This window comes from Anarrhichthys ocellatus, unplaced genomic scaffold, assembly GCF_004355925.1.
Source record: "Anarrhichthys ocellatus isolate YVR2014 unplaced genomic scaffold, GSC_Weel_1.0 scaffold53, whole genome shotgun sequence".
Taxonomy (NCBI): Eukaryota; Metazoa; Chordata; class Actinopteri; order Perciformes; family Anarhichadidae; genus Anarrhichthys; species Anarrhichthys ocellatus.
In genome coordinates this window covers 744,318-758,365 of record NW_022280083.1, presented here as the reverse complement: position 1 = coordinate 758,365, position 14,048 = coordinate 744,318, and the positions used below count along the sequence as shown (strand labels likewise).

The window sequence follows — 14,048 nt, the reverse complement described above, 5'->3', positions numbered from 1 at the left end:
GTGTGTGTGTGTGTGTGTGTGTGTGTGTGTGTGTGTGTGTGTGTGTGAGCCTCCGAATTTAAGAACTGATAATGTTTTGTTGAACTTAAAACAAAGAACTGAATTCTCTCACTCGTTCAGCCCGGCACTTAATGAGACTTTGGCAACATGAAATAAATGACAAACAGGCAGCTTTGAAGTGGGAGTATTAAAAATAGTAATAAGAGGGAAATTTAGTTTGACCATTTATTGCGCACACCTGACAGTTTATCATCAGTTTCACGATGATGTTTATTAATTTTTTCAAACCACTTTTGCAACGCGAGGACTCGTATAACTCAGATTCACTTTTATTGATCCCCAGGTGGTAAAATTCTGTTGTTGCAGCAATACAAGGACTGAAATTTATACTAGCTAGAGAAAGTAACATAAATAAATCATAGGAGGTGCATGAAATAAAATATGAAATGAGTAACAATAGAAACTATTGGAGACAAAAGACATGGTAAAGTGGGTGGTGCTGAATAAGTGACGGGTATGATTAATAGCAGAGTCAACAAGTCTGGTGTGCATTGTTTACATAAACTAATAATATATGTATGATATGAGTAAAAAGCCTCATGGTACTCTGTGTTTCTCTGTGTTTGTTGTGTTCCCCTCTGCATCCCTCCAGGTGGATCAAGTTTGAGGAGAAGGTCGAGAAAGGAGGTGAACGCTGGAGTAAACCCCACGTGGCCACGCTGTCCTTGCATAGCCTTTTTGAACTGCGGACGTGCATAGAGAAAGGCACCATCATGCTGGACATGGAAGCTTCCACTCTATCTCAGGTTGTTGGTAAGTTGGTCTTATGCAACAGGATTAAATTGCATTGCACTCGGGCCCAGTGTTAATTGTTTGCAACCTGGATTATTTTCAGGTTGAGGTGCATATTTTTTTAATGCAGTGAACAGTTCACTGCATTTCTAATCACATTACCCATAGTTCAACAGTGCCTTAACTTGGTTATGAAGTTTCCCTTTTCTCAACCAAGTTCTTTGAGGTGCCTCAACAGAACCACAACAACTTTAATGTTGCTTTATTTGCCAAGAGCAGATCTTTAGTAAAACAGTTAAAAACCACTGACAAATCCGTTCATCAGAAAATAAGCTGCTCTGTGACATGCACGATATGCAGAGCTGCTCTGTGACGTGCACGATATGCAGAGCTGCTCTGTGACGTGCACGATATGCAGAGCTGCTCTGTGACGTGCACGATATGCAGAGCTGCTCTGTGACGGGCACGATATGCAGAGCTGCTCTGTGACGGGCACGATATGCAGAGCTGCTCTGTGACGGGCACGATATGCAGAGCTGCTCTGTAGTGTTGCGTGCAGGTTTATGGATTGATGCACACCACACACGGGGCTCAGAGGGTTCCTTCCTTCCTCTTCTTCTCTTTAAGAGAAGCAAAAGGTCACAGCTCAAGTCAAGTCCGGTCATTACTGTACTTTATAACACTGGGGGGCTCAAATACTAGTTTGTAAATGGTCACACAAAAAACTTCCTAATTTGAGGACAGCCAGCCCTCCTCGTTTTCGTCTGCATGAGGGAGCAGGAGGAAGAGTTACCACTCGGAGTGATTAATGTGAAGCAATTGAGTGTGCTGCATGCACTGTACAGGCCGAGCGGAGCTGGGCCTCTTGCTTTGAGGCCGGCCGACTTGACTGATGGGCCATTAGCGGCGCTGCCCCCCCACAAGAAGAGAAATCTCCCCGAGGCTGCTATATGTCGGCGTTCAGGCTTCTGACCTTCTTCTTTTTTTAAAAATAGACAAGACTTTTTGATTGAGCTGTTTTTATGATGCCATGAAGACTTTCATACAGGAGCTTCGTGTCTGGGAGGCACTTGTCTTTACAAGAATGAGGAGACTAGTTATGTTGACTCGGTTAGTTGTTACTAAGTTGAGGTTGTTGGGCTGCAGGACGGGGAAAAATTACACGCAGAATGAAAAGTTTATTTATTATTTTATTTGTTTCGTGTTTTTGCTCCTCAGAACTTCTTTTGTCTCCAATTTCTGAATTCATGGAACGATGTCGTTAAAGGCACAATGAGTAGGATTTATCAGTTGCGGTTTGTAAACACGACGTTCAAAGTTGGCCCCTCCTCCTCGGCTCGACGAGGGTTAGGGTGCTCGCCATCGGGTGAAGCCAACCCTGGATTGACTTTCCTTTTGGGGCGAGCTTTGTCCGCTTGGTGTTTCATCACAGCGTTTTTTCATGGCTTCCTCTTAGAAGTGTGCTCACAATCTCACACCTGGTCGCTACCTTTTTTTATAGAGGTTGACGCCCAGAAATGTCCCGAACAAAATATGAAAATACAGGCAGACGAAAGAGCCTCTGCAGATACAGACACCGCCTCACACTTCTAGTGGGTCAGCTGTAGGTGATGATGGAGCCTTCAGGTGCTGAAACAATTGGTAGATTTACATAAAACCTTCTGACAATTCAGAGAAATTATTACATTTTCTATGTTGCATATAAAGTAGAAATTCTAAGTTGACATTGAGGGTTTGCTGGATGTCACTGAAAATTGAATAAATTTGGGTTTTCAACTTTTGTTCCAAGAAAAGGTGCATCGTATTGATCTCAAAAACACCATTTTTTTACGTGCAAAGATCTCTAGTGAACTTCATGCTATGACATAAATTGCAATATATCTCCTTGCTTACAGTATCACAATATATTGAATCGTAACCCTTGTATCATGATGCGTATTGTATCACCAGATTGTTGCCAATACGCAGCTCTAATAATATAGTTTGTCAAGTCTTCTGTTCAGTGTCGTTTAACTTTCTTCCCTCCAGAAAAAGACAGAAATCCTTCCCTCACCCTCTTCTCTCCCTCACCCTCTTCTCTCCCTCCCCTCCCCTCTCTCGGTGCACCTCCAGAGATGATCACTGACAACCAGATAGAGATCGGCCAGCTGAAAGCCGAGCTGAAGGACAAAGTGATGTACACGTTGTTACGGAGACATCGTCACCAGACCAAGAAGTCCAACCTGCGCTCTCTGGCTGACATCGGCAAGACGGTCTCCAGTGCAAGTAGGCTGTTTTCCAACCAGGAGAACGGTAATACTGATGCCAGTTTGATGCAGTCTTCTCTTTTTTTCCAAAAAGATACAAAGAAAAAATTAAATCAGCCATTTACTCTATAATGGGTTTAGCTGTACATACCTGCATTACTGCGTTTAATTTAGATTTTCTTTTGAGGGCAGTGAGGAAAGCCACAGTGTGCGACACACTGCTGCCCTCCTCTGCATATCTAAATATAGGACCTTATACTTTATTTTGAAGGCGTTAACGCCAAAAACCTTAATAAAGTGCGACCATAGTACTACTACTGGCTCACTCATTCAACTAGTGGAACTGTAGTTTGTAGATGTCTTATGCTAATTCCTCACAAACATTATCACTCTAACAACACGTTTAACGTACTCACTGTAGGCTAATGTACTAACTGAATTCACGGATGCGTATAACTTAATTGATATGCTCCTGTGAGAGCAGGTGGAACTGATCTCAAATCGACTTCGGGTGTAAGTTTTGACCCTGATGAGTCGAGTTCAGTCTATGAATTTATAACACTAGGTGAGAAAAGTCCAAGGCCCTGTGAGGTCATGAAAGCCATCCAGTGTTTTGATAGGATATGATTAATCAAGCTTTATAATTTACAGCAGTCAGAATCTCTGAAGTTGATGATGAATTTCAATTTTCACTCTGTTAACTTATGATTTTGTTGATATTTCTGACAGCTCGTGTTTAACTTACAGTAGAATGAAACGACTCTTTTCCTCCCACAGGACGGGCTGTCACTGTGCTTCACCGAGGGTCAGACCGAAAAGTGCAAAGAGAGCTGAATTCAAATTCATGCAAAAATTGTGAAATTATAAAAACATGGCTTAATTAATTATCTTTTATCAGTGAAATTGTCATGAACTATTGAATATGTTCCTCAGAAAGCAGCACAAAGCTGCAAATAAAAACCTCATCAAACGTTATTAATCAGAAACAAACACAATATTCAATCTGAAGCGGTGAGATTTAAAGTGACAGCCCTCATTCACACTGATGTTTAACTCATGTTAACAACTCGTCTATGAGTCCTTTGATTGCAACACATTGAGTCACTGGATGTTCTCTGTGTTGACGACATAATTAATCTGTTACCAGCCGTGGGTCTTTGGAAAGGGAAGTTATTTATTACCTGCTGCTTATGGAAAGTGTTTATGACTCTATCGAAAGAAAAGCTCCCTCTGTTCAGGATTAGCTAGGTGTGCTGATAATGATTCATTGATATCTACTAAACAAGGATAAAGTACACCCTCCAGTTCATTAAAATACAATTTGACTCCTGTTGCAGTAATCCTGTCCAATGACCCACGGCTCCCTGATTTAATGTCGCTTTTCTTCTTACCACACTCCTCCGCACAGCTTGTAAAAAACACAGATGGATCCTGTTTTACACATCTTTTAACCATTCAATTGTATTCTCCTAACAAATGTCTTGCTTTGGCTCAGTGGGCTTGTCTATCATCTCTCCCTTCCATCTCTTTTTTTTCCTTCTCTTCTGCTGCCCTGGATTGGGTTTGATAACCTGCTGCTGCCGCCACTAAAAGCTCGTAGTCCGCTCGAGAACTCTGTGACTTGCCTGTCGGGTCACATTTCAATGGAGGACTTGCAGTCTCAAAGGAGTACCAGCATGGACTGGCTTAGTAAGTTCACTGGACCCAGTCTACGTTCACACTGCAGACCTCCGATCAGTTCTGGTTCACTCACGGCTCGTTATTGTTGTTACAGAAGCAACAGCCAAAGAGTATATTTGAGTTTTGTGGCTCGTATATTTGGCTTTTTTTTTTTCTCCAATTAGAATCATCTGTCTTTCGTATAAATATCTCACTCAGCCAATCTGCCAAATGCCTCACTATGTAGCACACAGCCAATCCATGTGACTCAGATGGGAATTGGGAAATGTAACTGTGCAGCTGCAGCTCTTTGTTGTTCAAACATCAGATCTGTGTCACATGTGAGTGAAAACCGTCAAAACTGGAAAGCTTTCGTCTGCAGTTTGAACGTAGTCACGAAACTGTGTCCTGTCCCAAGTACAGTAGTAGTACTCGTTGTTAGTGCTTTATATAGTAGTGACATTGAATAGTTTTTTTTCTCCAAAACTTTACATTTGTCTAAGATTATATACTTGATCCCTTATTGTATTTACCTTTTAAGTTAGTTGGTTTTTTAACCTTTATTTCTGTATCTACTCTATACAAGTGTTACAATTTATCATTTCTACTGGCTGCATCATACTGACACGCATGTTATTACCCACAATCCTCAGGGGGCAGATGTTTGAAAGGCTACAGTGGCATCAGAATTTGCTCTGGTTGAGATTTGTGCCGCTCTCGATGCCGTCTCTTACTCCAGGACTTGAGTAAGGTCACGTTCTGCTGTCAGATCTCTGATGAGCTGAAGCCAGCAGAGCGTCAATCAGAGTCTGCTCTTCACCTGCACTTAGTGGAAGACTTGGATGTGAAAGATGGACATTAAGCTATTGATTATTTCTACACAGTAAGGCTGGATGCACAAAATGATTATTATTATTTATTAAGTGAGCACTGCATTTGTCATCCTAGGTTATTCCCCAACAAGTGCAGAGAAAGCTCTACACTCATGTCGTAGAGTTTTTGGCATTAAATACTAAATACGGGAAATGGTTGAACATCTAAAATGCGATGTTGTACTAAGAATTTGTCGGGTTCTATACAAGACAACATGCTCACGGTTAGGGGAGGCTGGACTTTGTGGGTGCTTTACGTTCTAATTACGAATTTCAGACTTTAAATGACTGACTTGAATCGAACGGCGTTCGACTGCCCGATGTTAAGATTTACAGCAGATTGTATGTAGACCAGTTACAGTGAAAGATGTTTTCAGCTTCAATAACAAGTTAGCTTGAGTTTTGTGCTCCAGCTATTAAGTGGATGAAAGTTACTGGTATCTGAAATCTCGTCATGATTTTGACCGCTGTTGTCTTGTTGTTCTTTTCGGCGCTGCTTGGGGAGCAAACTGTCTGGGACACTGTCTCTTTTCTTGGTTCTCTGCTGTCCTTTTTAGATGACGTCTTACGTGAAGCTGGTCTAACCATACGGGGGTTGATGTGTTTTTTTTCAGATAGTCCCACCACAACTCACCGGAACCTGACCTCCAGCAGCATGAACGACATTTCTGACAAACCGGAAAAAGAGCAGGTGAGTCAACCTGATGATTTAATAATAGTGGAAATAAATGTTTATCTTCAATTTGTCTCTAAATTATTTTTGCTGTGGTGTTTCTGCAACGTTGATGGGTTTCTGTAGGTGATTCTGTTTTTTTATGACGTTGTACTGGAAATTTAAAAACCGACAAAGTATTTTATGAATGGTTTTAATAAGTTCCATTGGTCTGAAGAATCTCTACAAGAATTATTGTAAGAGTCATCAGACATATCGGCTAATTATCGAGATAATGACGGATAAGTTATAACTTAATTAAGTTACCAATCAAGTAGTTTTTTGACTCATTAACAACTATTAACAAAAAAAATCCACTCCAGAGGTGCGGACGGTGGCTGCTGTGTCAGAGCAGAGACTGTCTAAAGTACATTCCTCCAACCACGGCCGTCATCACCCAGCCTGCTGCAGCCAAGTCTGTTCAACAATATCGTGTTGCTTATGTAATGTTTCAGCTCTACTTAGCAATTTATTGAGTCTGTTGAAAATCTGCATAAACTTTTCCTTTCATGGTCACTGTGGAGATTTTGTTACAGCGAGGATGATGCTTTTAGGCCAAGACTCTTTGATACAAGGAATAACAGAAAGAGAAATCAATGATTAAGTTACAATGGAATGTTACACACCCGAACACACACGCATGTACTCTTCCAGCCCACTTCCATGACAACCTTACGATACACTGAGATCTGTCACACCTAGAGGAGATATTGGAGAGACTTTCTCTCTGTCTAATTCGTAGTGTTTCAGAATGTGACGTTGAGGCACTTCTGCAGAGTTCACGTCTCATTTTCCGGTCTGAGAGGATTTGATACTTTTGACAATTGGTAGAGAATTAGGTCAGACATGTCCTCCTGTGGGACAGAAGGAAAGGGATACTGGACAGGAAGCACATCTTCTTAACTGAAGCTCTTCCACACCCACTCAGTTTCCCCTGTGGGCCGACATGCAGTGATCATTTCCACACTGGCCACAAGCCTGTTATCTCATTGCTGCATTGTGTAGACTTTCCAGAAGGCCAACATTGTTTTATCTACTTAAAAAAACAAACGGCATGACGACATACCACCAGAGCTAAGTAAGAAAGTGTGTTTTTTGGAATTTGGGTGAAATGACCCTTTAAGAAGGAGGCAGCACGGCGCAAACCCGCAATTTCAACAAATATAATGAAATGTTATTCAGTATTTTGCAAGCTGCTAGGAGTAGATTTCAAGTCTTAGATAATGGAGTTTGTGCTTCATGCCAGTAGACGTAGTTTGTGGAGTTGGTGGATTAAGCGGTGATTGGACCCGGGTCAGGGTGTGCGGTTACGCAGGTTTAACTTCTCAATCATTTACAGACAAACCTCTTGCCAACACGGCTCAACAGCCTCTTATGGGATCTGTTTGGATCTCGCCAGAGGAAGGTCACAGCTTTATGGGATTTCAGTCCTCGGAGGTCATTGGCAGCGATCGTTCCAGAGCATGATCTGGGTTTGGCGGGCGTGATGACGACAAGTGATAGACGGTCATCATGTTCCTTTAGCTCTAGTTATACTTGCTGTTTTTTATTTTCTTTGTTTATTGTGGGTTGGCACCAAAGAGGATTAAATATATGGTCAAAATCGGTCTCTTTGTTAACGGCTTAATTCGTACATCATCTTATTTTAGACACGTAATTTATTTCAGAATGATGAAACTGCTCTCAGACTCATATTTTTGAAACTATACAGTTTGTGTTGTTTACTGGCAGCCTCATTAATTGGAGGAAATGTCCGTGTTGTTTGGGATCTAATCCAATTTGAATCCTGGCACAGCAAACATTTAAAGCCACATTTAACATCAGCTGATACTCTGTCTTTGGTTTGTTATCTAGAAACTCATCCGAACGTTCTCCGGACAGCTGATTGATTAATTGCTATCATATTAAGAAGAAGTTCTTTAGTTAGCACCTGCGGTCCATCTTTCTTTACCACCTCGCTTTATTGTTTTATTGCTACTGATCCTTGAGATACATAGAAGAGCTTTTCTGAAATCAGAGGATATGAAAGCGGTTATCTTAATGAAGTAGAGTCATAATGATCACTATTGATTCTTCTTGATTGGTTAGTCTATCAGGTAATTGATTGGCCTCAATATTGTCAGAGAAATAACAATGAAAAGAACATGATTGTACATGTGTGAAATTATTTTCTGTCTTAAAATGCAGATAAATGCGTTGTTCATGAGCTTGTAGAAGTGTTTGATAGTGTACCAGTGGTGAGTGAGTGGAGCTGAACAGAAACTTCAGCTTTTAAATGGTTGTATATGAAGAAATGTTGAAGGAAAGACGAAGTTGTTGATACGGACTCTGATGTAAAACGTACTTCTATGTGACCGTCCAGGGCACAGAGCTGCTGTGATTCATCCCTGGCTGCGTCTGAGGAGATGGTTGCTGCCGGCTCTTTGCTGAAGTTAATATATAATGCAGTAGTTTTCAATCTTATCTAGATGTTTATGGTTCTTTGTCTTTGAAGTTTTATCTATTAATGATCCCAATCTGCTCATATATTGTGACTGTATGTATGTGATTGAACGTGTGCAATAACCGCTCCTGCATTAAAAACATAGAAAAGTGACGTATGGACGGACATGAATTTGCATCTCAAGGGATTTTTATTGCAAAATGTGACAAACTAATGTGAACCTGAAACACGACGTCAACTTGTTTCAGTACTTGACTTTTCTCAGTCGGTGTCTGCGTCGACTTTCTTGCGAGATTTAGCGTCTTTTGGATCTCGTGCTGAGAGAGTTGACAACACTGGGCTGGGAATATTAATTAATAGGATCTTCCGATACGCTATTAATATCCAACAAAACATTTAGAAACTCTTCACACTCGGAGAAATCTTCAGGACATCTCATAAGCTTCATTTAAGATTTATTTTGTGATGAATTCCAGCAAAATGTCTTTTTTTTAAAAAAGTATTTACACCAAGAACAGAAACACTCAGAAATCAGAAAAAGACAAAAGAACTAACCTATTCTTTGTAAGATGGTCACCTGAAACGTTAGAAGATCAGAAGGAAAGACGTGTAAAAACATGGTATGTTGCTTTTGTTGCAACTGGAAAATGTCTCTTTTAAAGACAGAATTGCGGGACTTTAATGTCCTCTTAAAGCTATAATGTTGAACCTGTGGAGCTCAGCAGGTGTCTGACCTCCATCTTCACACACCTCACCGTCGCCATGACAGAAAGAAATACAAACCTCATTTTCCCACTTGTTCCATATCCAGATACCACGGGAGCCTCCCGGTTTGGTATTTAAGCTGAATGGGATTGTCCGGTTTGATATAGGTTGTCTAATTGTGTTGGGTAGCTTGCTGGTGTGAACACAACATCCAACGTCTCCTCCTGTTCTCCCCTTTTGTACTTTCAGCTGAGGAACAAGTTCATGAAGAAGTTGCCGAGAGACGCCGAGGCCTCCAACGTGCTGGTGGGGGAGGTGGACTTCCTGGACGCGCCGTTCGTGGCGTTTGTTCGTCTGCAGCAAGCTGTGATGCTGGGAGCCCTAACTGAGGTTCCTGTTCCCACAAGGTAGCCGAGATTCATGTCCGAACTCCAGGAATTCATAAATAGGAGCTTAAGTTTAATGTAGAGGGACGCGTCGGTCCACAATATCCGTGGAGAGAGTTGTAGTTGTCAAGCAACTCGGGCTGCTTTACACACATATTTTAAGTTTTAATAACACCGACAGAAATCTGGGAACAACACTTAATATAATAAGAAAAATCTGAAAATATACAAAAAAATCGCTAATCAACAAAAAATGTATTGCATGATATTTACATAATATTTAGTTGTCCCTTTGTTCACCTTAAATTATATAGAAATCCAAAACACCATTGTAATTTAAAGACTTAAATGTTCCGAAACTTCAACATCTGACTCTTTAAAAACTGAATATTATGAACTTTACAAATGTAACATTCATTGCTTTTGTTTGTAAAGGCGTTTATCTAGTTGTGTCCCACTGTTTGCTGTCTGGCTGTTTGAGAGTGTCATAAAACTACAGGAGCGCACTGAACTGGTTTCTGTGCTGCTGTTGTAACCAAAGAGCCATGAAGCCATTTCATTTTCTGATGAACTAGTAAATGTCCTTGATGAATTTCTGTGCTGTGGTTGCGTATCTAGTGCGTCACCTTCATGGCCGTACTCGTAGCAAACGCACATAATGTAGTGAGCTGTTCGAATGGACGGCTGGTGTACTGTATGCAACAGCTTCCCTGCAGATAAAACATATCAACAATATGTCTTTGTGCTCGGAGGGAATGTGTCCACAGCTTAGCAAGTTGTGAATAAAACATGCAAACAGTTTGCACTGTTTAGATTGTGTATAGATGACGTCAAGATGCTGTCGATCTTCAATCCAATCGCACATTAAACCGACACCTGAACACCTGTCATCTGATTTAAACGTAGATTTAAACTCTTCTTTATTTCCAAAGTTTATCCGTTAAGTAAAAAGATAAACAGCATTATTAACACAAATACATTTTGTTCCTTTTGCAGATTTTTATTCATCTTGCTCGGACCCAAAGGCAAAGCCAAGTCGTACCATGAGATCGGCCGAGCGATCGCCACGCTGATGTCGGACGAGGTTAGACTGCCATCAACACACTCACTGTCATATCTTAATGCAGACAGCGAAAGATCTTTCATGTCGTTTTCACTCACAATATTTATTCCTCAATGTTTACAGAGAGTAGACTACATAAGAGGAATCCAGCATACTATAGTCAACCATTGTTAGATTTTTGCTGACACTGTTTCAACTCTACGGTAGTTATTTAAGCCGTACTTCGTACAGCCGTACAATCAGGTTCTTAGAAGTACGTTAAAGTTTGAGGTGCCTGCTACTCGTTCGACCAGCGTTTTCTTCCTACTTGGATTTGTGCACGCAAGTTGTATTTCATAACAAGATACGGAAAAAGGAATTTTCAATGTCAATCAGGAATATTCTTCAAGTTGTCCTGTGCGGAAGAAATTGTCATTTAAAAATTACAGTAATTTTCAGGATTTATTGTATCAACATTTTTTGTTTGTATTTGCCATCATGTGTACAAGTGTACAGGGATTTTATTTTATTTTTTTGTATTTAACCAGAAACACAAACCGAAAGTATGCAAATGTTGAAAAAATGTGAGCGGTCAGATGTGAGCGGTAGAAAAACATTTAACCAAATCCAAAGTTGGAATATATTCAGACGGTAACTGTTTACTCTGAATCCTCAGAATGTGAACTGATGCTGCATTGCGTTCACATGTTATTGATGAAATGCACCGATCAGATATTAATTGCTGTATTCATACCAGCATTGTTTTGATGCCGTCTCTCCTTCCCCATTCATTAATCCTCAGATCTGATACAACAGTTCGCTGCTTTCACAGGTCTCTTTCACACCCGAATGCCTCGCCCCTCTCTCTGTGTTCAGGTCTTTCATGACATTGCGTATAAGGCCAAGGACAGACAAGACCTGCTGGCCGGTATCGACGAGTTCCTCGATGAGGTGATCGTGCTTCCTCCGGGAGAGTGGGACCCGGCCATCCGGATAGAGCCCCCGAAATCCCTCCCGTCCTCTGACAAAAGGTCTGTAAACATGTGCCGTCTAGCTCGCAATCATGGTAAAGTAAAAATAGAGCCAGATTAGAAACGATATATAAGAATTATTATGTAAAATAGAACAGATTTACATAATGTTGCTATTTGTTGTCCTTTGTTTATGCACGGGGACCTTGCGGTTTATGATTATTACCACAATTAAGATCGTTTCATATGTTTTTCACTAAAAAGGATGTTCACTAAAAAAAAGACGCGTGTCTTATCTGTGACGCTTTTAGGTCCATTTTAAGAGTTTTAAGCATATTTTGATGATTTTCAGAATAATGTTGGGAATTGCAATTATTTTGGCCAGGATAATCATGAAATGTTCACATTGTTCCATCGTTGGCACTGCACAGGAAACAAAACTTTTGTGTTTCAAAAAACAAAACAACATTTCAGTCTTTTCTTTTTTTCCATCAACAATATTGCATGTTGATATCGTCACAGTTGGTGTTTAATGAGGTCGGGGCCGTCTCTTCATCATCTGGTCTTAACGACATGATCAGGGCATATTCAGCACCTAAAATGTGTCTCCTCGCTGTGTTCCCTCCTCAGCAGTGTCCTCATGTGGAGTCTCTGCCTGGGAAGAAAAATAAAAAAAATGATTTCACTTTCTGGAGATGGTCTTCTTCTAACTGGAGGATTATAAAAAGTAACCCCACGAGAGATTTCCCTTGTTATCTTATCTGAAATCACAATTGTTCTACAAGGTCCTCAGGCTGCTTATTAGTCTGCTGGTCATTTATTAAACCATTTCCACACACCCACACACAGAGGAAGCACTGCATAAAGACATGCATGCTTTAACTGACACACATTCTGGTGTACAGTAATTCCAGCACCTCATGATGTGTATTACAAAAGTAATGCTATTACCAGTGGTAGGTGGAGCAGCATTGAGCCTTAGAAGCAGCTTAAATGAAATGTGTCTGTAACAGACTTCAGACATTTTCAACGGATAGGAATGATCAATGCAAGGGTACATTTTAAAACAATGTGGCGGTGAAAGATCTTGCATTAAACATGTAAGATGTGTTCTGAATGCTGTGTGTGCAGTAACTACATTATGTTAAAGAAGAGCAATCACTGCAAAATCACTGGAGTGCATCCACATGCACAGCACAGTGTTCAATTATGAACGAGCAGCTGTGGGTTTTATTCAAAGCTGCAGTTTTACTCGGCAGTAAAGCAGGAACGTTTTAGCTATTTAATGTATGCGAGCACTGATCGATCAGGCTATTTAATAACGTCGCACATGTCAACATCGTCTGATCAACTCAAGAAAAGAAGCCATGACAACATGCTGACACTTAAAGGTGCAGTTTGTAGTATTTGGTGACATCTAGCGGCGAGTTTGCAGATTGCAAACAACTGAAACTTCTCCTGAGTGTCAAGCACGTAGGAAAACTACTGCAGATGACGCGGAAACACAAACACGCCAATAGCCCTATCTAGAGCCATAGATTGGTTTGTCCATTCTAGGGTACCGTAGAAAAGAGGACCCACGCCGTTATATTGCATTTCTGCCAACGGATCCCCATAAATGCTGCACACTTTACCTTTTTTAGCAGCTTAAATGCTAAGAAAAAAGGTAAAGTTTCTGCCAGACTGAACAAAACTGTGTGTATTTTTGTGTATTTTAGGAAAAACATGTATGCAGGAGGAGACTCTCAGATGAACGGAGATATGCCTCATGATGGAGGTCATGGAGGAGGGGGACATGCTAGTGGGGACGAGCTAAAGAAGACTGGAAGGTATGAAATTATGAAAGGAAAAAACTTTTTTAAATAGTTTGTATTTGAGAATGTATCGCTATAATAATTTGCATACCAGAGAAAAATGTAAAATGCCCAAAAACCTTGTGTCTTGAACATTTGGCCTCACTGTGCTAATGATTCAGTGTTGCACAGACCATGTTTTGTACAATGAAAGAAGTCTCTTTTTAGTTGCTTTTTGTCTCTCTGCAGCTGTTTTGCATCTCTTTGTAGTCCTCTGTGTCTCTTTGTAGTCCTTGTGTTCCTTTGTGTGTCTTTTCTTGGTTAATACATGTCTCTTTGAGAGACAGTTAGTAGGTGTCTGCCGGGCACCCTGGGCCTGTGCCCGGCAGGCCCGTTTAGTAATCTATCCGTGCTGCTTAGTATTCCA

The 14,048-nt window shown here is 40.8% G+C and overlaps 1 protein-coding gene across 3 annotated transcripts in view; it reads left to right on the top strand.

Moving 5' to 3' along the window:
- The window catches only part of slc4a4a (solute carrier family 4 member 4a), a 55,069-nt gene that overhangs the window by 25,728 nt on the left and 15,293 nt on the right, over window positions 1-14,048 (top strand). For 2 of the 3 annotated variants that reach the window (XM_031870493.1, XM_031870490.1), the window contains exons 6-12: window positions 653-813; window positions 2,905-3,084; window positions 6,184-6,260; window positions 9,679-9,836; window positions 10,812-10,899; window positions 11,734-11,888; window positions 13,547-13,657. In XM_031870493.1, coding sequence (XP_031726353.1) covers window positions 653-813; window positions 2,905-3,084; window positions 6,184-6,260; window positions 9,679-9,836; window positions 10,812-10,899; window positions 11,734-11,888; window positions 13,547-13,657 — 930 coding nt within the window. The remainder of the gene's footprint in view (window positions 1-652; window positions 814-2,904; window positions 3,085-6,183; window positions 6,261-9,678; window positions 9,837-10,811; window positions 10,900-11,733; window positions 11,889-13,546; window positions 13,658-14,048) is intronic. The other variant, XM_031870492.1, reaches the window with a different exon arrangement.